The sequence below is a fragment of the Eulemur rufifrons genome, chromosome 20 (genome assembly GCF_041146395.1).
Source record: "Eulemur rufifrons isolate Redbay chromosome 20, OSU_ERuf_1, whole genome shotgun sequence".
NCBI lineage: Eukaryota > Metazoa > Chordata > Mammalia > Primates > Lemuridae > Eulemur > Eulemur rufifrons.
The window spans coordinates 42,397,037-42,422,329 of NC_091002.1; the positions used below are offsets into that span (position 1 = coordinate 42,397,037).

Here is a 25,293-nt window from a genome sequence, read left to right on the forward strand (position 1 = left end):
AGAATGAACATAGCCTGTATCATCTTCTTAAAAACCAACTCTAGCTAGTTGTCTATCTCTGGAAAATAGTGATTTGTGCATCCTGAAATCAGAACTACCAGATGCAGCTGCAATTTAGGAGAGGGAGGAGGATGCAGCCTTTTGAGCTACTGTAATACACAAACACAAAAATGACATCCAGCATGGTGGAACTGTTAAGAGGACCAAACCAGAACACCTATTCTTATAATATGAGACTTTAAAAAGAGTAATAAAATGTGCATAATTTAAAATTATAGAAGGAAAATAAACTCCAGATGGGTTAACAGTAAATGTTTTTTAAAAAAGTGATATTCCCATACTGAGGAAGAAGACTTTGTACCTTTAAAAGCAGTAAAGGAAATTGCAGAGGAAAGGGTCAACAGGTTGGAATACATGGAAATTTAAAGCTACTTTTAAACTTTTTGTTACATGGGTAATGCATATTTGCTGTAGAAAAAAATTAGAAAACAATAGTGAGGATCGCTCATAATCTTACCACGTAGCAGTAGCAGCTCTCTTGTTGCTGCTACGCTGACAGTTTTGTGATTATCCTCCCACACTTAAATTTAATTTTCCATACATGAAAATTTTAAATGTGCAAATAAGTTGGAAAAGTGACTTCCAGCAAAGACAAAGAGTTGACGGCTCTAAAATATTTAAAGAGTTTATATGACTAAGAAAATCATTAATATTCCAAAAGATTAGAAGACAAAGGACAGAAAGAGACAAATCATTAATGTGTGTATCATCCTACAGACACTGAGTGCTTGCTGGCCAAGTTAATGCTTTTTATTGAAGTTGTGTTTACTGTGCATATAAGCAGCTGTTAGAAGGGACAGACATGTCTTATATTGTTGTCTGTATATTTTATTACACATTTTGAAGCATAATAATCAAGATATTGTAAATTAAAATGTGCATAAAATATTTTTCTTCTTTAGATGAACTTTCAAAAGTTAATGTAAGAGAAGCTGATAGTCCTTAAACAAGATATCCCAAAAAACAGTATCTATAAAGAAAAAGATTGATAAATTGAACTATATTTTTTAACCTGATGTTATGAACATATAAATGACATTTAAATTAAGAACTTCTGTTCATCCTGCCAGTATGTGCTAGCTTAAAAAAAGAAAAACAACAAATAAAAGAACTTCTATTCATCAAAAAACACCATTAACATTAGGTTGTTTGCAGAAATAGCCACAGATTTCCCCTACCCCTGTGTGCAAGCTCCCTTGAGTGCGACTCCCATCGAGAGGTAGAGTTCATCTACCTTTCTTCACATTTGGATTTGTGCTTGGCCACGTGACTTTCTTTGGTCGATAGAATACTGGCGATCATGACATAAGCAGAGGCTAAAAGAGTACTTGCTTACTGGGGCTTGCCCTCTCTTGCTGCTTTTGAGAATTATACAGTCATTACATGTGAACAGGCCCAGGTTAACTTGTTGGATGGTGAGCAGCATGTGGCCCAGTTATCACCATGACCCTTGCCGACAGCCTGCCAAGCATCTGATACGTGTGTGAAGCCATTGGGCCACCAGCTGACCACAAATGCATACGTGAATTCAGCCAGAATGATTACACGAAACAGGACAAGCCATCCCAGCTAAACCCCGCCCAGATGGCCAACCTATAGAATCATGAGCAAATAAGTAGTTGTTATAAGCCTCTATATTGAGGATAGTTTGATACACAGCAAAAACTGATACAGAGAAAGATATTTGCAATATATGTGACCACTAAAAGACTTGTGCCCAAAATACATAAGGAACACTACATACCATGAAGAAAAAGGTAGACAACCTAATGGAGAAAATGAGCAAAGGTACGAACTGTCTGATTCCCACTGTATGACATTCTGGAAAAAGCACAACTGTGGAGACAGTGAAAAAGATCAGTGGTTGCCAGGCGTTTGGGGGGAAGGTGGGATAGATGGGTAGGCAGGTGGAGCACAGGGGATCTTTGGGGCAGTGAAAATATTTTGTGTCATACTATTATGGTGGCTACTTGCCAGTAGACATTTGTCAAAACCCATAGAAAGTACAACACAAAGAGTGACCCCTCCTCCAAAACACCTCAGTGGCTCCTCTTGCCTGTTGCAGTGGCATCGTGTCCAGGTGTCTTGTGAGCAGGTGTGACATGTGCCACCAGTCATTTGTTAATGATTTTTAAATGCCAGTGTTTATGATTAAGTTACTTTAAAATAACAAGAGGGGTTGTAAGTCATTTCCATAATGTTACTTTCACTTGATTGCATTCAGATGTGCTTTCCTGATCAGGAATTTCAAGTCACCCTGAATATTGCATGACTTCTTAGTGGGGAAAACAGATAGAAAACCACAGGCTATGGGCTAAAATATAAAATGAGTTTTGTCTCTTATAATGTCACGATCAGGTATAGCACATCTTAGCATGGTTATAGTAAGCACTCACTAAACGGATGGTATTAGTTTTGTCAGTAAGCCCTCTTTCACCAAATTGGCCCAAAAAGGCTTTTTTCCTGAAACCCTAAAGTTTTTCAGATCTTTGCTGTTTATTCAACAATATCCTAAATTAGCTGTTTGTTAGTAGAGTTGCATCTTACTCATGGATTAGGGTTTTAAAAAGATGAGAAATCTGTGTGTAGGCCAAGTTATCCATAAACTACTCATATTGTATGATGCATGTGGTTTTGTGTGTACAGCCTGGTACCGTTGTTCTTAGGCACATTTCGGTACTAGAACTCTTCATTTAATCCCCAGGAAGAAACAAAGAAAGATGCAGGTGCAGATAGAGGTTGTGGCCTTTGAGCCATTCATGCTGCCCTTACAAGAGTGGCCAGTCAGATCCCTGGTGTTTGGGGGATTGATGGGCGGTGAAGGAGTAGGGGAGTGCAAGGGAAGTAGGAAATGTGTCTGCTTTCTTGGGGCCTTTAATCTGTTTTGTTTTGCTGTTAATCTTCTATAACCTTGATGAATAGTCATGAATGTGTTAGCTCAAAGCCTAGCATCTGTTGTCTGGCTATCTTCCCCACTGGAAGGCAAGCTCTATGATGGCAGGACTTTTATCTCTCTTGTTCATCTTCCTATCCTTAGTGCCTGCCGCATAATTGGTGCTCAGCCAATATTTGGATGAATCATACATTGAACCTAAACCTGGCTTCATTAATGCATATGCACAGAGTTCTTTAGAAAGCCATACGGAAGAGCTTGGTTGCCTGCTTCCTCTCTTCCCCAAATTGTCATTGGAGTATTAAAGAAATTCTTAACCAAAACTGGCTTCATTTTGATGTTCTATTTTCCTCCTATTCACACTCCTAAATTGTGCACCAAAGTATCATGCCAGTTTTATAAGATGGTTCTCAGTTATTTCAGAGTAGTAATGTCATATGGGTTCTCATAGTGCCTCAGTCTCTGGGACTGTGGTTGGCAGTCTGGCTCCCTGTAAGGAGAGCTGCGAGCCTTCCACTTTCAGACGTCTGTCAGCTTACTTGTGTCCTTAGTCAACGGTACCATTGTCCTCTGGCAAACAGCCAGAACCCCAGGGCCTGAAATTCTTAAGCTGTCATTATCGAAAGCAGAAGGAAAACAAAACAGAAGTGAAAGTAGATTTAATTTTTTAGACTGTCTTATTACAGGAATGGTTTTGTGGTTCTCAGCATTAAAAAAAATACTGGTTCCAATATGTTTTATTGACATCAATTACTGTAAAGTCTGATTCATTTTCTGCCTATTGATTTCTACCCAAGGTGAAATTCATGACATTTAACAGAAAACATAGTGATTTTTAAAAAACAGACACTATTAAGGACTGCAGAAATAAGGTTTAAAGTCAGGAACACTTGCAAAAACAATTTTTATACCTTTGATAACGATGCTATTCTAATTCTCTGTATAAATAATGTAAATAAAGGGTCCAGTAGCTTACTGGAATGAACTCAGAATGCTGTTTCTAAATTCTGGTTTAAGGATTCGTTTTACCTGCATTAAAATTTTTCAGTAGTAGACTACCATGTCAATATGCTTTCACTGACAACAATGTTTTCTTTTTTTTCTTTTCCCAAATGTTTTCTTAGAGGTAGGATGCTCCATTTCCAGATGAATCCCATTATTGCAGCTGAAAAATAATTTTCAGTTCTCAAACTGCATCAGACCCCAGGGAATCAAAAATAGCTATTAACCATGGCTTTGTTCTTTGAAATGATTTAGGGTCACTATCAATGACAGTGGTCCCTTTTTTATATTTTTAAGTTTCTTTTTTTAAATGGCTGCATAACCATAGAGTGTTTAGAATTAGGTAAATGACCATGTTAAAGCTCTATTAAGTTTCCAAACAATATTGCAATTTACTTTGAAGATTCTTTCTTCTCAATATCCTGCAGCGTGACCCTTCCCCTCATGTCTGGGTACTGATTTATTTTGAGGTGTGGGCTGGATTCTTCTGTTGTCCGTGTCTCTGAGCTGTGCCCTCATGTTTCATGTCTTCATGCTGCGGTTTATTCTTTGTTTGACTGGATTCAATCCAGAGTTTATTCTATCTATTGAAGTTTTTAAAAAATTTTTTTAGTGATTATCAATTTCATTTCCAAGATTTCTCATTTATTCTTTCCTATCTCCTATTCTAGTTTTATTTCTTCCTGTTTTTATTCATAACATCGTTTTTATACATGATTCATTTCTTCATTTATTCCTGATCTTAAGTATATTTATCTTTAAAGTCCCTGACAGGCTATACAATAAATTGCACATGGAATGGATTTATGTTCCAGTTGATTGGTTGGCAGTGGTTTTTAGAACTAGTTATCTTCTGTGTTTTTGGTACCTTGCTTGCAGGTCATTTTGACTAGGAAGCCTTTTGTTTCATTTTCATTTGTTCTCATTCTTGTTCTGTTTTTGAGCCTACCCATGCCTTTGTGGTTTTCTCTAAATTTAATTGACCGTTACTTTATGTTTGGAGCAGAGGGTGTACATCAGAGCGTGAAATCGGCCCCACAGTCTGTACCAGAAGTTCCCCTTGCCAGCTTTGTGAAGGGTTTTCCATACCCCTGTTTCTGCCCCCATCCTTTGATTTGTGGGAAATTTGTAAAGCAATTTGATTGTTTTTTTTCCATGTAGTTTTCCAAATGCACATAATTGTTCCATTAGTGATTTGTAACTCTATTATCTTTTAACCTTGCCCCAGACCACTGTACATGCTGACCCAACACTTCCTCCAGCTCTGTAGGGATGGGTATTGTGTGTCCTGTTGCCTTTTCTATGCTGACCAGTTTTGTTCCTACCTCCATGCTTCCCTCCCTCCCTCTGTGTCTTGTTCAACTACCACGCAAGATTCTTCTGTGCATGGTTTACTTTTTAGCATCTGTCAATTTAAACCAAAACAGGCTTGGTATTGATTAGCTAATTTTCAAGTGTTTTCTTTGTTATTCAAGCATTGTAGTTTATCTTAAAGTTTAATAATATTGAGTATGAAAATATTTTCCTAAGATTTTTAAAGTAAATTATATTGTCCCTTTAACTTCCATGTATAAGGATATAGCATTGCTTTCGACTTGAAAAACATTTAACCTCTGATTTGTGTATTTCTCAGAGTAAACTTTGTTATACAGAAATTTTATGTTCTCATTTATAATGAGATTTATGATTAACAAAATTTGTTGAAAACCCTACTTTGTAGATCTGGTTTCTACAGTTTTAGGCTAGCCACACACCCCTCCATTTCTATATATATCTCCCCATTCAGCAACTACTGTAAGAGTTCCAGGAAATGCACACCCTGTATGTTTACTTATTGCATTTTAAATTATTGCCTTTGCTATACTTACGCATTTCCCTTCAGTCTAGCTCTGCCTGTACATTTCTGAGAGCCAGTAGTTTCTCTAAAGTACTAGGTAACAACTCAAACAATCAAATTAGACAACCATTTGTAGATTGGGGGTGTGAGGGGAGGCTAGAAGATGACATGATAGACACTAAGGGGCTTTGTAGTTCCCTGAAGTTCTAGTGAGTAAAAGGTACCAATGGAATTTTTTCTTCCTTTAGATTCTTCAAACAGAAATCTCTGTCAGAACCATTCAAAAATAACCCTTTGAATCTCTGCTTTGAAGCCATATTTTAATAATTATTTTGGTACTGTCTTATTAGGAGGCTGTGTGGGTCAACCGCAAAAAGTAATCCCAGTACCTTCCATTTTGTAACTAGTAATTGAGAAAATAGGATTGGATCAGACATTTGCTTGTACACATTCCCTTTCAGGAGCACTTCTGTTCTGTAAAGTGAAGAATGTTGGTATGGAGTTAAGGACTCTTTGAGCTTTGGGAGCCTTTGGAACCATCTGTTAGTTCAGTCAACAAAATTATGTTGAGTGCCTCCTCTGGGCCTGGGCCTGTGCTGGGAGGGGACGGAGAGGTGAGAGTCTGGGAGGCCCTTCTTATCAGACTCCTGACTGCTGACAGGATGCCGTCTCTGCCTCTTCACTTGGCAAATAGTTTTAAAATGAGTAATGCATTTTACCACCGAGCCAATGAGAGACATTCACCCAGTTAGTTGTGGGACTGAGGAGAAGGGTGTTAAAATCCAAATTGCTATGTTTCACTTAATGAAGTGCTTAATATAAACATGGAAATGTTTCTGCAAGGCTAGACTGGCTTTTACGCCTGTGTGTTTTCAAGAGAAATAGAAATCTCAAATCAAACATTGTAGGCTTCTCACCCAGATTTGACTTTTTGCCTAATTGAATTTGGGAGGTATTTGAATAATGGATAATGAGCTTTTCTGAATAAATACAAAAATTAATTAACTCCAAGCCCTAATTCATTCTGTTAGCAGCATTTTATGTTGCCCCTTGGTATTCATTGGGAGATCATCTGCTACCTTATTAAATGAGCAGAGGAAGATGGGAAATCAGGAGCTGTGGCTCTGGAAACTAATCAGATGCTGATGGTGTCTGCCCTACTCAGCTTCATGCCCCTTTTAAACCCAGCTCAGCAGATGCTTTGTTTAAACTAGGTCAAGTGTTTGTGAGTCTTCCTGGTCCCACTAAATCATAACTTTGGAAGAACTTGCTTTTTTTCTCTCATGAAATGGTTTGCCATAAAGATGGTTCAGATCACTTTGGGTGCCCGGTGCCTTTGTAAAATGAAATTTAAACCATTTACTGGTGAGCTTTGAGCAAACCGAGGCCTGCTTCAGGAGCACATTATCAGGCTTACTCTCTAGGAGGCCATCTCCATTTGACATCTATTGCATGTGCTGGTTTATTCTATCACATTTCTGAAATCTGCACTAAGAGCAGTAGGCTCTTGAAAAACCACTGAGGAACAGGCTAGGGGACATAAAGAATCTATTTATTACGTGCTGGTCTCTTTAATTTCCCACTGGTAAAATTTCTAATTTAGTGTGACCCACCCCTGAAATGCTGAGGCATACATTGAATGATTCCTGACATGTTCAGTGTTTTTGTTTAGGGGACTCTTCTGGGAAACTGTTTCTTGGCAAATTTGTTAGTCTCTTTTGGCTTGGCTCCTAAATTTACCCAGCACTCATTGTCTCATCATCAGTTTTAAGGCCTTTATTTTATTTTGTTTTCTCTCTGGAAATTTTATACATTCGGTAGATTTAGAAGTATTTGTTTAATCTTTGGTCAACATAATAAAAGATCTTCTAAGGATATTTTATGCTTACGATGGAGGTCTAGTTAAACTTGTTCATTAGTCGTGAATCTGCTTTTTCTATAGCTGTTGGAAAGTTAACTTACCTTTGATACAGTTTTAGAATACAGAAATCCTGTTTTGCTGTAATTCTGTAAAGTTTTATGGTACTATAGTCTACTTACTTTGCTTTTTTCCAAACCACTAATGTGAATTACCTTTAATTGTATAGGTACTTATCATTCCTCAATTTTAAGACTATAATGCTGGCATTTTATCTCACTAAATGAAATTTAAGCACTTGTATTTCCCCTATGCCATTCTAAAGGAGAGAAACATGAGGGGTTCACCAGAAACGGTGTGATATCTAATAAATCATCCAGAAACTGACTCTTTCTCACCAACTCTTTAACATCACCCTCATCTTTTGCCCACTTTATAGCATTAGCTTCCTCACTGTCTCCTTCCTTCCATCCTTGACCCCCTGCAATCTCTTCGGCATAGAGCAGCCAAGAGGGATCCTGTCACTGCCATGATCAGAAGTCCTCTGTGACTTCCCATGTGACTCAGAATAAAAGCCAAAATCCTCAGAATTGCTTCTAGGATCCACCAGGCTCTCCCCTGACTTATAGCTTCATCTCTGCCACTTTGCCCTCGCTCATTCCCACCACAGTGGCTTCCTTGCTCTTCCCCAGACACGCCAAGCATCCTTCTACCTGGCATATTTTCCCCAGATGTCCCCGTGGCCCACTCCCTCACCTTCATCACATCTCTTCTCCAGTGTCACTTTTACTGGGAGGTCTTCTGTGACCATCCTACTTAACACAATCTGCCCAGCTTTCTCCCTTTATATTCTCTGCTTTAATTTTCATTCAATTTAGCACTTACCATCTGACATATGATTTATTTTATTTGTGTCTCTCTCCCTTAAAGAAGGTAAGTTCTATAAAGGAAGGAATTTTTATCTGTTTGGTTCTTTGCTGTAGCCCCAATATTCAGAATAGTGCCTGACACACAGTAGGCCCTTTATATTAGTTGGATAAATGTTGGCAGTCTGAAATCTAATTATTGTTTAGTGACTAATACTAAAACTATAGAGTGACATTAAATGTATTATCTGAATAAACTAGAAAGGGATATAACATGAGCCCTGTGATTAACTGTCTGCCTGACAGCCTCACTGAGTTTAGGAGCCAAAGATTGGAGTGCAAGGAGGCTGAAATGGCTAGAATTGGCAGAGTACTGAAGATGAGAGAGCCATGCAGAGAAAGAGCTCCAGAAATCCACAAAGGGGTCACCTTGAGTCTAGCGGAATACAAAAATGTACTTGATGGGGTGAAACTTCATGAGCCTGGATAAAGAACAGCTTGTGGGAAAAGGGCAGTTCCTAATACTCATTCAGGTTTGCACCAACCAGCATGGAGAGACCTCTGTACTACATAGGTCATTCAGTAGAAACGTCCAACAAAAAAAGATCAGATATGCCAAAAAAAAAAAAAAACAAAACAGAACAGTGTGATTCATAGCTAGGCGAAAAATCAGACAATAGAAACAAACCCAGAAATGACAGATGACAAATTAGCAGGTAAGGACATTAAAACAGCTATAATAAATAATACATTTAAAGATTTAAAGAAAAACAAGAATATATTGAGAGGGTAAATGGAAGTTAACCAAATATTATAGTACTTCTAAAGAAGAAAAATACAATATCTGAAATGAAAATTTGCTGGACGAGATTAATAGCAGCTTAGGCACTGCAGAAGAAAAAAAATCAGTGAATTTAGAGACATCCAGATAAGAATACCCAAATGAAGTACAGAGAAGAAAAAAAATTGGGGTGGAGGGGATCCTCAGTGACATGTGGAACAACACTAAACAACCTAATAATATCTGTGTAGTTGGAGTCCCCTCAAAAATATTTGAAGGAATAATGTCCAAATTTTTCCAAGTTTAATGAAAACTATAAAATACCTACAGACTCAAGAATTTCAGCAAACTCTAAGCAACATAAACACAAAGAAAACCACAATAAGGCACATCATAATCAAATTGCTGAAAACCAGTGATAAAGAGAAAAGCTTAAAAGCAACCGAAGGGGGAAATTATATACATTATATCCAGGGGGAACCAGGATAAAAATAGCTGCACCAAATGCTTCCAATGAACAGATAGTAGAATGGTATCTTTAAAATGCTGAAAAAACTGTCATGATATATCCAGTGAAACTCTTTCAAAAATGAAGGCAAAAGACTTATTTAGGGGGAAAAAAAAAGCTGAGAGAATTTGTTACCAGCAGACCAGCACAAGAAATGTTAAAGGAAGTCCTTAAAGCAGAAGAGAAATGATAAAAAATGGAAATTTGGATATGTACAAATGAATGAGCAATGCTGAAAGTGTCGTATGTAGATAAATATGAAATACAATTTTTTATCATTTTTTAAGTTAGAGATATAATTGTTTAAAGTAAAATTAAAAATACAATTGTGCTGTTTATGACACATAGAAGTAAAATGTATGATAACAGTAACTAGCACTAAGGATAAGTAGAGGAAATAGAAGTATACTGTTCTTACATTTTTGGTAAAGTACAATCTTATTTGAAGATAGACCATTAAGAGATATGGCTATCATACCAACATTGGAGATAAGATGGAATAGCTAAAAAAAAAAAAAAGAAAGAAAAGAAAAAAAGGCAGAGAAAGAGGAAAAAAGGAACAAAGATCAAATGGGGCAAATAGAAGTAACTAAACAACTAGCAGGATGGTAGATTTAAGTCCAGACATATCAATAATTGCATTCAATATAAATGATGTAAATGCCTGAATTAAAGGATGAAGATTGTCAGATTAGATTTTACACAAAGCATCACGCATCTATATACTGCCTATAAGAAACTGGAAAAAGAAAATCAAAGTAAGTCCAAAATAAGAAGATGGGAAATAGTAAAGATAAGAGGAGATATCAGTGAAATATAAAACAATGAAGAAAACTCTATGAAAAATATCAATAAAATTGATAAATCTCCAGCTAAATGGGCCCCAAAAAAGAAAGAACACAATAATATCAGGAAGGGAAAAAGGGAATTCTTCTGCATAATAAAGAGTATTACGAACAACTTTATGCCAATAAATTCAGTAAGTTAGGTGACATGGAAAAATATTTTGAAGGGTACAAAGCAGACCAGTGGTTGCCTTAGGTGGCAGCGGGTTAGAGGTAGGGGGGTTGAATTGACTAGGACTGCAAGCACAAGTGAACTTTTTGGGGTGATGGGAATATTCTATATCTTGGTTGCACTGGTAGTTACATGGGTATAGACATTGCTTAAAATTCATTGAACTGAACATTTAAATGGGTATCTTTTATTATTTACAAATTATACTTCAAAGTTGGTTTAAAAAAACTTCCTGAACTACCTACACACTTAGATCTGTGCATTTTATACAATGAGTATTTTAATTTTAAAATCTGATACTAAAAAAAGAATTGTGCAAAAACGTTTATTTTTCCAATGTCTTTATTAAATGACATCAAGTTTTACTTTCTCTTTTTTCAGGGGGAGGAGGAACCAGAAAAAAATAGATATTAATAATCCTTTTGGCTGAATAAAATCAGTTGCAACTGTTATTAAAATTTTGGTCCTTTTTGTTCATAGTAACTATCTGTGAGCCCAGTGGTTTATCTGTGTCAGTTATTATATTTCTTTCATATCTTCGTCCAGTGACACCAGCTGCACTGACCAGATGGTTTCACTTCACAGGGCAAAATTTGTCCCCATTGCTAAATGCATAAGTAGAACAATAAATTTAAAACTTAGATTTTTATTCCTATAAATTTTTTTCTATGCTCTGTAGCATTTCCCTGAAAGCTTAATCTAATAAATAATAATTCAATGGATGTGTTACCACTAGATTAATTCATTTGATCTCGTAGGTTTATTTATTTATTTATTTATTTTTTGAGACAGAGTCTCACTCTGTTGCCCAGGCTAGCGTGAGTGCCGTGGCGTCAGCCTAACTCACAGCAACCTCAAACTCCTGAGCTCAAGGGATCCTCCTGTCTCAGCCTCCTGAGTAGCTGGGACTACCGGCATGTGCCACCATGCCCGGCTAGTTTTTTCTACATATATTTTTAGCTGTCTATATAATTTCTTTCTATTTTTAGTAGAGACGGGGTCTCGCTCTTGGTCAGGCTGGTCTCGAACTCCTGAGCTCAAACGATCCGTCCACCTCGGCCTCCCAGAGTGCTAGGATTACAGGCGTGAGCCACCGCGCCCGGCCTAGATCTCGTAGGTTTATAATGTATAATCATACTGTTAAGTTATTAGCTGGCCTCTAGTGTGAATCAGAAACTTCCCTGCCATTTTATAGTTTTACACATACATAAGTAGAATAGTAGAATGTGGGCATTCTTTTTTAAATCCCAGTTGAATATGCATGACTCAAGAAGTCAGACAGTACCATATTAGGTTTATAATAAAATCCAGGGGTTTGCTGCTCCTTACTTCAGACTATTCCCAGTCTTTTAGCTCATGGACAATGACTTTCAACTCTTGGAGCTGCTGATTCCAGTTTGTATACATTCCATGTTTCTCAGTAAAATGTTTATCTTTTGATTTATTAATGTATACCTTTATTAAGGTAGAGGATTTAGTTTTCTTAAATAGCCACCCCCTCTGCTTCCCCTGCCCCATTCTCTCAGTGTGTTATGCTTTTTGGTTAAATCAGTCTTCGTTATTTATATTATTTGCCCATGCACATAGACACAGATAGTGTTGTACTATACTGTGTTTCTTTTTAAAAAATTTTCCCTGTTCTTAATAATTGCCTTTTATTTGCATAGTTTTCTTTTTACCTTTTGCTAATTATTCCCATACTTTTTTTTTTCTTTTTCTTTTTTTGAGACAGAGTCTTACTTTATTGCCCAGGCTAGAGTGAGTGCCGTCGCGTCAGCCTAGCTCACAGCAACCTCAAACTCCTGAGCTCAAGGGATCCTCCTGTCTCAGCCTCCCAAATAGTTGGGACTACAGGCATGCACCACCATGCCTGGCTAATTTTTTCTATATATATATTTTAGCTGTCCATATAATTTCTTTCTATTTTTAGTAGAGATGGGGTCTCACTCTTGCTCAGGCTGGTCTTGAACTCCTGAGCTCAAACGATCCGCCCACCTCGGCCTCCCAGAGTGCTAGGATTACAGGTGTGAGCCACCGCACCTGGCCCCATACCTTCTTATAACCTCTCAGAACAGTTGTCCACAAGGTCCTTGAGCACTCGCCAGTAGAAATACAGTGCAGCCCACATATACAATTTTACCTCTTCTTGTAGCCACAGTAAAAAAAGATAAAAAGCAGATGAAATTAATAGTATATTTTACTTGGCCCAATTTGTTTAAAATGTTATTGCAATAAATAATGAGTATTTATTAATAAAATATTTGAGATATTTCACTTTCCTTTTGTTGTACTAAGTCTTCAAAATCCAGTGTGTATTTTATACTTTTCAGACTGGCCACATGTGGCTAGTGGTTGCTTTATTGGATTCAGGTGATTTCTCACATTCAGGTTTTTTTCCTGGCGACATCCCTACTGGAGATTTCCATTCTCCATCTATCCAGGTGGTTGGTCTGTAAGTCTGCCTCACACAGCTGTCATCTTGAGACGTCCTTTGCTTTTCTTCTCTCTTGAATCCTCCATTTCTTGGATTTCAGGTCTTCTCATTTTCCTCTAGTAGCTTCATTAGGTCACGGTTGTTACAGCAGAAGAAGGCTTGTTGTTGACACAGACTTCTCTTCAATCATACTGCTCCAATCTGGCTTGTTTGCCTCTTGTGTCTGTCACATAGTTGTCACTCTGCTATCTTGTCCCTCCAGTTTTTGTGGAAATTTCCTTTGCCTTCATTCTTGTGTTTGCTCTTTTTTTTTCTCTCCATGTGTCCTATATCTTTCTCTTTCCTAGTTTATTTCTTTATTCAGGTGGAAGACATGTTCCAGTGGATTGCTGAGAAAAGGGAGCGTGGATGGCAAAGTTTTTGAGACCCTGCATGTCAGGGAGTGTTTTTATTATCTCTTCTCACTTAAGGACTGTTGGGCTGGGTATAGGATTCTAGGTTGGAAGTCAGTTTTCTTCAGAATCTTGAGGGTATATTTTTGTTGCTGGTCAGCTTGCGGTGTTCTTGTGGAGTCTGAAGCCATTCTAATCACCTTATTGTTTGAAAATGAACTTTTTTTCGTCTCAGAAACTTACAGAATATTCTCTCTGTGTGCAGGATTCTGGGATTGCTCATTAATGTACCTTAGAGGGGGTCTGTTTTTATCATTATGAGGAGCACTTTATGGGTCTGAGAGATTTCCTTCAGTTATTTTTTTGATGTTTTCTCTCCTTGTATTTTTTGTTTCTTTGTTTGCTTAATTTTCTTTTTTCTTTATTTTTTATTGTTTTGGCTTTACCTTCTGGAAGGATTTCATCTACTTTTATCTGACTCTTCAGTTGAGTAATTGACCTTGTCATTTTTGCTATCTTGTTTTTAAGTTTCAGGAAACATTTTTATTTATTTTGTATAACATTCTGTTCTTAATTCATAGAGATAAGATACTTTCTTATTTTTCTGAATATGTTAATAATATATATTTTAAATCTTTCTATTCCCTGCAGTTTGTTTGCTCCAAGAAGGTTTCTCCTTGGTTTTTGTTTTTAGAGACTTTCCTGTTGCATCTAGTCATTGGTAGTGTCTGCACATGATTGAGAGTAGGGGCTTACAGGAGATAGAGAGCCCTGAGCTGGTATAAGGGGCCTGTTGACACTGAGCTGGCCACGGGGCTTCCAGGGGGGCTGTTAGTTGCACGCTCTGATGATTATATCTTTCAGTCTTGCCTCTTACCTGGTTGGATCATCTAGAGAGTGCTCTGCCTCCTCTCTGGAGGGGAAGGGTCTAGCTGCCAGTTGTGTGGGTATCTAATGGAGAAAGAGGGCTCCTGGTATTTGGCTCGTATATGGCCACTTATCCCCTTGTTTTTGGTAGAGCACTCACATCTTCCACTGTGCCAGTCTAGCTCCATTCCGGAGACTTCTGGTTTATATTTCCCAGAAAGTAGATCTTCAGATTTCTGCAGAAGTGTCAAGTGCATGGAAGGAGCTTGGGGGCTGGGATGGTGATCCAGCTTTTCTCAGCCCCACCCGCCTGCTGCAGGGAATCCTGCCCCTCCTTCCAGAGTGGCAGCACTTCCTGAGCCTTTGGAGGAATGTGGGGTGGAAATCTGGGGTGGTTCTTGGCTTTCCCACTGCTGGCCTGTAATCACACTTTCTCAGACCTGCCAACTACGAATCAGTCTGCTTTTCAGCTTCCAGAATTCTGTTGCTGTTGTCTGCTTTCCTGTTCTCCCCTTGGGGGTTTGTCTTTTTTAATTGTGATAAAATACACAAAACATAAAATTTACCATTTTAGCCATTTTTAGGTATACATTTTAGTGGCAATAAATACATTCACATTGTTGTGTGTATTTTTTTAATAAAACAAATTACAAATAAAAGATTGTTTAATGTGTTTATAGTCGTGTTTTAGGAGAGAGCAAAATTAGACGTGTGATTAATCTAGCAGGAGGCCTGATGTGGGTCTTCTCTTAATTCAGGAGTGATAGGATTTGTTCAGTACCTCCTAGGAAAGCAGTTTGGTGGCATAAAAGTGCATTTTATCCATTTTTAACAACTATAGCTTTGCAGAAGATTGCAGTTGAAACTGCCGGGCCTGGCACTCAAGGCTTTTCAAGATCTGGCCCCCAACCTGGGTCCTCCAGCCATCTGCCATGTCTCCCAACACCCACTCACTGTTCTGGGCAGAAGATGGCTCTCCGGCCCTCTGGCCTTTGCCACAAAGGATGTTCTCGAGTAAAATATCCTCCCTTCTGTCTCTGCTCTCCTCCTCATCTTCCAGCTTCCAGCCTCTGTCACTGCTTCTCACCCTGGGCCTGTGCTCAGTCCTCTTCATTTTTCCTCCCGTGACCTTGTACATACCTCTGAATTACCACCTTGCCTGGCCCATACTGCCTGGCTCTCTTTGATGTCTGTTTCTGGACCAGGTCTTCCTCAATGCCTGATGTTCAGTTAAATGTCTGGATGAATTCCTGAAGCCAAAGATCTCAAAAGAAAACTCTTTATCTTTTTTTGTAGGATATCCGACATGAAGCCAGTGACTTCCCATGTAGAGTGGCCAAGCTTCCTAAGAACAAAAACCGAAACAGGTACAGAGACGTCAGTCCTTGTAAGTATCCACGTGGCCAGTACAAGTCTCACTCTTCCTCAGCTGCAAGGCCTTTCAGTCAAGACGCCTTTCGCCCTGGGGTTTGGTGATAAACCAGTAGCAGCAGAGGTTTATGACTTGATTGTTTCCTATAATAAAGGCATTAGAGACTTATAGTAATGGTTCATTTCTCTGCCATTGTAGAAGGGGTAAGGTTTCAGTTTCTGGAAAATTCAGCGAAGTTCAAAGTACATTTTTTTAGCTTTGACTATTTTTGTGATGCATCATTTTCCTGCCAGCTGAAGCAGAGTATAGCAGACATAATATAACTTTTTCTGCATGACTCAGCAACAGTATTAATAGACCCCAAGCATTGTGTTGAGCTGTGATGATGCCCTGCACAGGCATTCGGGGTGGAGGCTGTTCGTCCCCTCCAACAAATGTGCAAGTCAGCTCTGCTTGGAGTCCCTCCAAGCACCCCCTACCTTTGTTGTTTTTCTCCCTCTTTCCTGCTGTTAGCTCTTGCTTCTGGTTATCAGCGTGCCTGCTGGCCTCTGGCAGCCTCCTCTGCCTTCTGAGGGGTTGGCTTTCAATCTGCTGATATCTTAGATGTCAGTGACTAAACATGTTCGAATTTGTGTAAAGTAAGAAAAACCAAAGCTGAGTACAGGATCTGAACTTTGCCATCTTCTCTAGGCCACAGAAGCCTTTTTGACTCCCCTCCAGAGTCTTTAGACATTGTCAGTTGGAGCGGGCTTGTGGCTGCTGACGTCTCCGTGGCAGTGTGCTCTGCCAGGGGTGCGAAGATTCAGTAGTCAGTCCCCCAACGGGCACTTCCTGCATGTCCTGTGAGTGGCAGCTGGCAGTGCTCTCTGCCAGGAGGGTTAGCAGTGCATCCTGCCCTGACTGTGTGGCACCTAGATTCCTGGAAGGGTCATAAAAATGGACCTAGAATTGGTACAGATCATGTGCCTCTTGGCCTGCCACCTTGGTACTCTGCCTGGGTTTGGATCTCAGCTCTGCCACTTAGAGCCCTGTGGCTTTGGGCAAATTGTTCTCCTCTTTGATCTTCACTAAAACAGGAGTCACACCTATCTCATAGGAGTGTGTGAAGATGAAATGAAACAACATAAGCCATTTAGCCCAGTGTCTTGCTCAGACATAGTAAGTATTCAACAAATGTTGGCTGTGGTAAAGAAGGCTGTTGCCAGGAACATCTGAAGTGCAATTCTAGGTTATCAGGTGACATGATTGCACCCCAACATCTGATACTCTTGATTTAGCATGTCTAGGCTGAGGCACCTCATAGGTATTTATTTAAAAACAAAAATAAAAAACGTCCGTGATTCTGCTGTGAAGTCCTGGCCAGAAACCTCCAGACAGCTGATCTGAGTACAATGGAACAGTCACTGTCCACCTCTTTCACACAGTACCAGGATACCCTGGGTCTCTAGCTCTTGCTATATACTTGCTCTGAATTTGGGAATGTCTATAATATTCCTTTGCTATGCTTTTTATCATTTCTCTTCTATTGGTTTTATGAACCAGTTTTACAAGGAAAAAACAGTAATTAACATGTTCTTCCAGGGAAACAATTCCCAAACTTTTTCACCTCCAGTCTCATTGCTCATCTTTCTCCCCTACTCCTACCCTCCAATAGAAAAAGTAATTATTTAGGTTGTAGGGGAAATGGGGAGAACGATTCAAGGTAGCAGGTGACCTACTGCCCGGCTCACAGTGCTGGTGGTGACGACAACAGCAGCAACAGTTACTGGGCACTTGCCTCGTCCCGGGTGCTGAGTTAGGCCTTGTACACACATTACCCGTTGACTCTAACTGTGACCCTCTTGTCACCTACCATTCAGCAAGCAAAAACAGCAAGGCTCAGAGGATGAGTTATTTGCCCAAGGTCAACCAGTACTATTTGAACCCACTCACATAACCCACTATTGCTAGCCACAGTTTTACCTAAATGTGTCAATTTGTATTAAGCTTGGAGTTCATCATCCCTTGTGCCATGCCAGAAATAAAAGTACCCACCTGCTCTTATTATTAATAGCTACACTAACAGGATAGGGAAAGTGGCCCTCAGGGAACCACTACTTTTCTGACAAAGTAATGATGAGAGAAAAAAAGTGACTGCGTATTTTTAGTAACCTGGGGCAGAATTTCCAAATGAGGTCATTTCTAAAAACTAATCTAAAAGATGCATTTAATATAGTTTCAGATTTGGATTTGGAGATTTTTCCAGGTAAATTTTATTTAAATGTCTTTGATTTGATTAAGATATGTTCTGAATTTGAAAATTTTAGGATCATTTAAGTTCATTATACTTGAACTTTAAAAAAAAAAAAGAAAACTTTTTTTTATGAAGGAATTCAAGGTATGACTTTTGATGCTGCTGTGTACCACTGGACATAGCGTAGGTTGAGGTGCAATCATAAATTGCACCTATTAAAGCTCATTGTACCAACTACAGCTGGGGGGACTGGGAGGAATTTTTGTTGCATTTTGTTCCCTTTTAAAGATTGAAGCCACTATATTTTTTTACCCTATAAAAGTTTATGTTAAGCATCAGAGAACAGATCCTTTGATGCCCCTCTCCAGCCACAGCCAGCCCGTCAGGTTTAGGGGAGAGTTTTAAGCATCATAGGAAGATAGGACCTAAAAACAGATTTCCCGAGTAGGACATGTGTATGTTTTAGTGTAGTTTATCACCGTTGCTGTGTAGTGTGAAGTTTCAAACACTTTAGAAAAACCTTTCTGAAAACACCAGTCATTCCATATTGATGACTAATCTTGAGTAAAACAGCAAGGCCTCAGCCACTGTGAATGGCCTTACTGCCGTCAACTCACCTTCTTTGCTTTTCAGCGGAGTGCACTGCCTATATGTAGACGCTTTGCGCTTTCAGAGTTAGCCTCTGAGTTCTGGTTTGCCTTTCAGTTGACCATAGTCGGATTAAACTACATCAAGAAGACAATGACTACATCAATGCTAGTTTGATAAAAATGGAAGAAGCCCAAAGGAGTTACATTCTTACCCAGGTAAGCAGATTTTAATGTCAACTTAAGAGTTTTAGAGTCCTGTTATCTACACCTCAAATAAAATCTGCCACATACCTTAGAAGGTCTGGTTTTAAACAAACCAAAAGCAACAAGTGAGGGGAAAAATCTTCCTTCAGAGGTTCATTTTGTTTCTAACACTAATCTTTTTGGGGAAGCACGATATGACATTGCTGGGAATGAGAGTTTATAGAAAGCAGCATTAACGTATCAGAATTGCCTGTAGTCTGTTGACTCAAGGCAGCAGAGCTATGGCTGGCGGAGGACTTGTACCTGTGTTGACTCCGGAAGTATTTGCCCCAGAGCATCACATGCTTCTGATGGCAAATCTAAGAGAGTTGGCAGTAGACCAGGAATCTTTGTCCAGATAGCCATTCAGAACAACCCAGCAGGTCCTCATTCTTTGGCCCAGAAAAAAGCATCATTAGATCATGTGAACAAGCATGAAAATTCATTTAAAATTCCTATTGGCTTTTGGCATCTTTATGGAAAAAAATCATGAGAGTGGTTTAATAGTTGAGCCTCTTGTAAAACACTTAATGGTATGTGACTAAAAGACCGTAGGTATCTGCAAAAGGGGATAAAGTAGTTTCTTTTTAATTAATTTTCTTAATTCTTAACCTGTTATCTGTAAGTTAGTCTAAACAGTCTAAGTTTCTTGTTCTATTTTTCATTATAATTTTTGTTTTCCCATTCCATATCAGCTTATCAGCCTTATATATGGTTTTAGGCTACAGGGTGATTTTCGAACATCATAATTCTTAATATTTGAAAATTAAAATTCTGGGGAAGGCAGAAACATTGTGGAGAAGGGCAGCTTTGGGCAGGGAGCTGGGTTAGGGCATATCCAGCAACGGCCCTTCTTCAGGGCTTTTTGGTCCTGTTGTCCCACTTCCTCCTTGTCCATGACCAAAATCAGCCCAGTTGCCCCCCAGTCAGTGTGTGGAACGTCACCCAAGCTGTGTGTAGTCTCGTGGGGCCATCGAGGAATTTCTTGCTGTGTGAATGCAGGGAGGCCTTTACCAGGCCCTGAGCGCCACCCCCTGTCTTGCCAACACCTCTAGGGTGTGTAGGGTGGGCTGGTGGGGGGTGGTAGGTGCCTAGGGGCGACAAGCTGATGAGAGGAGGTTGAGGCAAAAGTGGCTCCTTGAGGACTTCTCTTTTTGGAAAAGTCCAATTTCCTACTTCCTGATTTTAGCCATTCAACTTAGGCATGGGGTCAGGAAGCTCTTCAGCCATCGTACACCGTTAGAGGGTGTATAATGTCAAATGGAGCATTAGGAATCACTGTGGAAACTCATACCACTGTCCTGCCCACCCCATGCCCTAGTAGTTCCCTGGGACATGGGAAGTTCTGTCTGTTTGTAAAGTGGTACCAGGGATGTTGGTAAGCTGCTTACGCTGTCTCCTGTTGCCCTGGGATTTGCAAATCAGTCTGACCCCAACGGAGCACCCCTAGACACTATAACTAAAACATTTCCCAGGCCCCAAAACCCTTCCCATTTTTTATTTTCGGTGTTCATTTTGCAAATAATACCAGTCTCTGTTCTCATATTTTAAAAGTCAGAAGTATAGAAGACTAGAGAATAATGTCCAAGGGGCCCCTTCTCTACCTCCCCCACGACGTATCAGCTAGGTGTGAGCTGTGCCCTCGAAGGTTGTATGTGATTGTCACCCTTCCAACACATCCTAAACCAGGGTGGTGTTGGCGGGTAGGGAGGGCCCTGGGTGAGTAGCTGAGAGGGTCCTCATGCCCGGGGTGGGGGACGGAAGGCTCAGTTGGCCAGCCAGGTGCTATGAGATTTCTGCCTGTCAGGAGCTGTTGTGCTGTTGGCTGTGGGGAAAGGGCCACCCACGTGCTGCTGAGTCCCTGCAACACGGTGCTGACGTGTCTGGTTCAGGCAGTAAGTTCGAGATGAGTTCTGGGAAGAATGAGAGGGCACTGAGGGATAGTGTGGTCATACAAAATGTGACAAGACTTAAAGGGCAACGATTTAAAGAATAAGGACAACCTGGGTGAAAACAGATGAGAAGTGGTGCTGGCCCTCGGAAATAACAGGCTCTGACGTGGAGGTGATGGGTGGTGTCCCTTCCAGGCAGTACTAACAGTTGGGACAAACTTGCAGACATCTATACCCTGTGCCCATTGCCGGGTGGGCTGGAGTGAGACAGGGGCCAGCTGCTCAGCAAACACCCCACTGTGCCCCAGTGACAGTGACGCTTGGGCCACCTGAATGACCATTTGTGTGTCCACATCTCTTAAGTTCCTTGGTCCACGGATGAAGGCCGTCTGTGGTCAGGCTCGTCCTTACTAACAGTAAGAACAGTAGCTGGCATTTTATTAGGTGCTCAGTGTGTTTCAGGGACTGTGCTAAGCCCTTTATGTATATGAATATAGTTAATTTTCACAAGTCTATGAATAGGTACTGTTGTTAGTCAAGTGAGATAGATGGGGAACTGAGACAGGGAGAGGTGAAGTGACTTGCCTAAGATCACAAGATGACAAGTGATTGGAGCTGGGGCCCAAACTGAGGGAATCGTTAAGATTGGTCCTGTCCCCACCCTGCTTCTTGCCCGCACCCACGAGTTTTGTCCTATAGTGCTCCTGCCCTGAGGGCTGGGTTTCGGTGGGGCCCCTCTGCCGGCCAGCCCGAGCCAGAAAGCAGCATCAACGATTTCTGTCCTGGCTTGGTCAGCCCTGAACTGAGATGCGGAAATGACCCTTCACTGCGTGGTGGAAAGTAGAACAGCAGTTACTGACTGCTGGGCAGGAAGAGGCGGGTCTCTGTCACAGCCTTGGCCACCACTCCGCCTCAGCTGGTGAGGACCAAGGGCCCCATCATCCACTAACCACCAAAGGTGAGCTCACGCTGCAGTGTTTATGTTTCAGATGTCACACGTTGTGTCATTGTGTTTGCAGGGCCCTTTGCCTAATACGTGTGGACACTTTTGGGAGATGGTGTGGGAACAGAAAAGCAGGGGTGTGGTCATGCTCAACAGAGTGATGGAGAAGGGGTCGGTAAGTCGTGGATTCATGTGCCATTTATGTCACCGTGTGTTTACCAGTCCATAAAGTTACCATTTTGTCTGAATTTCTTTATTTTTTTTATTGCTTTTATATTGCCCTTAGTATCATTTTTATTTTAAAAAAGGAAGTGCTATATAAACATGTGTTGTAAACAAGTCAATTAAGTGAATAAAGGGGGGGTAAAATTGCCCTTGACTCCTTCCCACGCCCATTGGTCGTCTCTGCAGAATGTGACGTAGGTGTTTTCCTCTCACCTGTGGTTCCTGTGCTGCTGCTGTTGCATTATGGAGTTGGGTAAACCTAGTTTTACTTTGAAAAAAGCAAGTTTTTGGTGTATCTTCATCATTTCTGGATTTTTGGCTGGTAAAAGTGTGCCTCCTTGAGCCATCCGTGCTGAGCTGTGGGAGCAGCTGGACTCTGGATGAGAAATGCCTCCATAAGACACCTGGTCCCATCTCCTCAGAGTGGACGTGGTCTGCTTGTGCACCTGCTTCGGGATTTGTGGCATTCCACATTCTTTGCTACTCTTAAAATGTCCCTCAGGATAGTATGTGGACACAAAGTGTACGTTTTGGGCAGGCCACCACCCCTCACGCCTCTGTGCCTTTAGCCACCCCACCTCTCAGTGTGCTCCCCTCAGTCCATTCTGCACCATGCTTCCAGAATGATTTTTGTCCCTCACGTCTGACCACAGCTCTTCCTAGCTGGAAACCCTTCTGTGGCTCTCCTCGCCTCGTAGGACAGTATCCAACGTGGCTCACAGCACCCTGCATATCTGGTCTAGTTCCCTGGACCTGGGAGTCTCCTCACTGCACACTCCAGCCAGGAGAAACTTTCTCTTTTTAGTTGCTTACCACGTGCTCTGGGCTGAGGAATTGCAATGCCCACGCTCATCCCACTCCCAGGCAGTCTCAGTGTCTGCCCTCAGCTCAGCCTCCGGCCTGCACTATCCCACGCCCTCCTTGCTCTGTCGGGATTGCCTCCTTCTTAGCAGCCTCCCTCCTGCATCGGACTGTACGTGTGCAGGCTCTCCTCTCCTCCCCTCCCCTGCCCTCGCTCCTCCCCAGCCCTGCCCCCACTTCTGGGGCTCCCCAGCCTCGGGGCTCATGACCCGAGGAGATGAGCTGAGGATTATGGACATTGATAGGAATGTGTGGCCCAGGAACAGAGAACTGGGTGTCCCCGGACCTTGCCAGGTCTGGGCGCAGCTGGGGCACCACTCTCACAGCTGTCCTGGCCGCCTCGGGTCACAGACATGGCTGCCAGAAGAACATGAGGGCTCCCGAGAAGCCACCCCTCCAAAGAAAGCACAGTCATGGCCCTAGAGCATAAAAAATACAAGTGTAAAGAAGTAACACATCAAAGGAAACTTCAGCAGTGAAAACTTAAAGCATTAACCACAAAGTTTTTTCCCTCCCCACACACAAAAAGAAGCAGTATTAGTTACTTACATAAAATATTCCTCTATGGACAGCTCATGTTTAAAATCATTGGGTTTGGGGATTTTTATTTTATTTTATTTTTTTTTGCCTCTGCCCACTTTTTTTTAAATGCAAGTATATATTTATTTGCTCAACAATAACAGATAAGGAATGTTCAGTTGCTGAAATTATGCATCTTATCTTAGAAAATAACTTTTTCAGTGAAAGTGGTTTTTATTTTTTTCCTTTCTGCTTCAGTGGTTTGATTAGTAAAATGTGAAGTTACAAATTTGAAGCAAATCACCACCTTTCACCACTCTTGTCAGCAATTTTGAATAAAGAAACAAAACATTCATTTCCCACAACACACACTCTCCGCAAGGGAAACAGACACGCGGCAGCCTGTGGACGGGCTCAGCACAGCTCAGCACAGGTGCAGGCTCTGACCTTGGCGCTGCTGACATTTGGGCCGGATGGCCGCTGGAGAGTCGGGGTGGGGGATGTTGCTTTTTTCTTTTTATAGAGGCTCAGCAGCATCTCTGAGGCCAGTAGCTCCCCTACTCCAGATGAAGCAGTCAGACAGGTCTCCATGTCTGGACTCCAGATTTTATCCAATGTCCCCTGGCAGGCAACACTGCCCCCGGTTGGGATGCACTGGTCAATTTGATACTGAGGGCTAGAAATTTTAAATCAAGACATTTATTCAAAAATTACCAGGTAGCATTTGCTTTTTTCCTTCTTTCTTTCTTTCTTTCTTGTTAAAAGTTCTGGTAAAACCTCTTTGCTCTTAGTTAGCATGTGGTTCGCTTTAGCAAGTGTTGTCACATTACAGCAAGGGCTGTGAACAGCACTGTAGTCACCCAGGCCCTACTCTTAGTCGTCTCCCACCCAAAGCTGACCACAAATGGATCGTAGATCCACAGCAACAACCTTTCCCGTTGGATTACCGTGTTGACCATCAAAAAACATGGCTGGTTGGTTTTATTATAGTTTACTTTGGTAATGTGACAGTACTCCCTGTTTGCTTCTTTAAGTACTACTCGTCTGCTCAGGGTTATCTGGGCATGCAGATTGGCATGAAAAGCAGCGTATGGTTTGAGATTCTTAAAGTTCCACATCAACATTATCACTCCCAGAGGGCTGGCTGGGAAAAATCATGAGAAGTCACAGTGTCTTATTTGCTCAGCTGATCTAATTATAAGCTAGCCACACAGCCCATGGTAAAACCAGCTTGTGGGGAGTTTTTGTTCAATACATATTTGTTTTTTGGTTTCCTTTCTTCAACAAATAGTGTAGGATGCTCCCTCTTATTTTTGGCAAACCTGCCTGTTACCTTTTGCGACCCCATGCTTCCTAAAAGCCAGTTATACAGAGGATGATTGTGTGTGTTAGACTGGGGTCATCCAAATGGCCACCGTTCTCATTGGTTCAATTTAAAAACTGACTTTAGACATGTTGGTGTAGAGTGTGCGTGTGTATGAGGGTTGGGGCGGTTGTGTAGACTTGGGAGGGAAGCACGGCAGGTTTAATTTGCCGTTGGCAGAACACCACCTGCATCTCTCTTGAAAGCGCTGCTAAACCACCTGTCTGCTCTCAGGTGCTTTTGTGCACAAGACACTGCGTTTTGTATCACGAGTACCTTAGGATGCATTCATCTCTCACACTCTGCTCCCTTAGTTCTCTGTGTTGATCGTTCTTTGGGAAAACCAAATCCTCCATCACACGGTCACTACGGGTGACTTTGATAGGTGTGTCCTAAGACCACGTAGCAGTTAGTTTGGGAAGGCCTCAAGGACTGTCGCTAAGATCTGCTTTCACAGTGGAAATGGCAGCTGCAAGACACGCCAGTATATTGGCACCAGTGCATTCTTGTCTGTGCCAGCCCAAGATAGGACTCAGT

General features: G+C 41.0%; 1 protein-coding gene across 2 annotated transcripts in view; it reads left to right on the forward strand.

Moving 5' to 3' along the window:
• The window catches only part of PTPN1 (protein tyrosine phosphatase non-receptor type 1), a 67,348-nt gene that overhangs the window by 29,382 nt on the left and 12,673 nt on the right, over nucleotides 1-25,293 (forward strand). Inside the window, exons 2-4 of one of the 2 annotated variants that reach the window (XM_069496122.1) lie at nucleotides 15,812-15,902; nucleotides 18,826-18,926; nucleotides 21,865-21,963. In XM_069496122.1, coding sequence (XP_069352223.1) covers nucleotides 15,812-15,902; nucleotides 18,826-18,926; nucleotides 21,865-21,963 — 291 coding nt within the window. The remainder of the gene's footprint in view (nucleotides 1-15,811; nucleotides 15,903-18,825; nucleotides 18,927-21,864; nucleotides 21,964-25,293) is intronic. The other variant, XM_069496123.1, reaches the window with a different exon arrangement.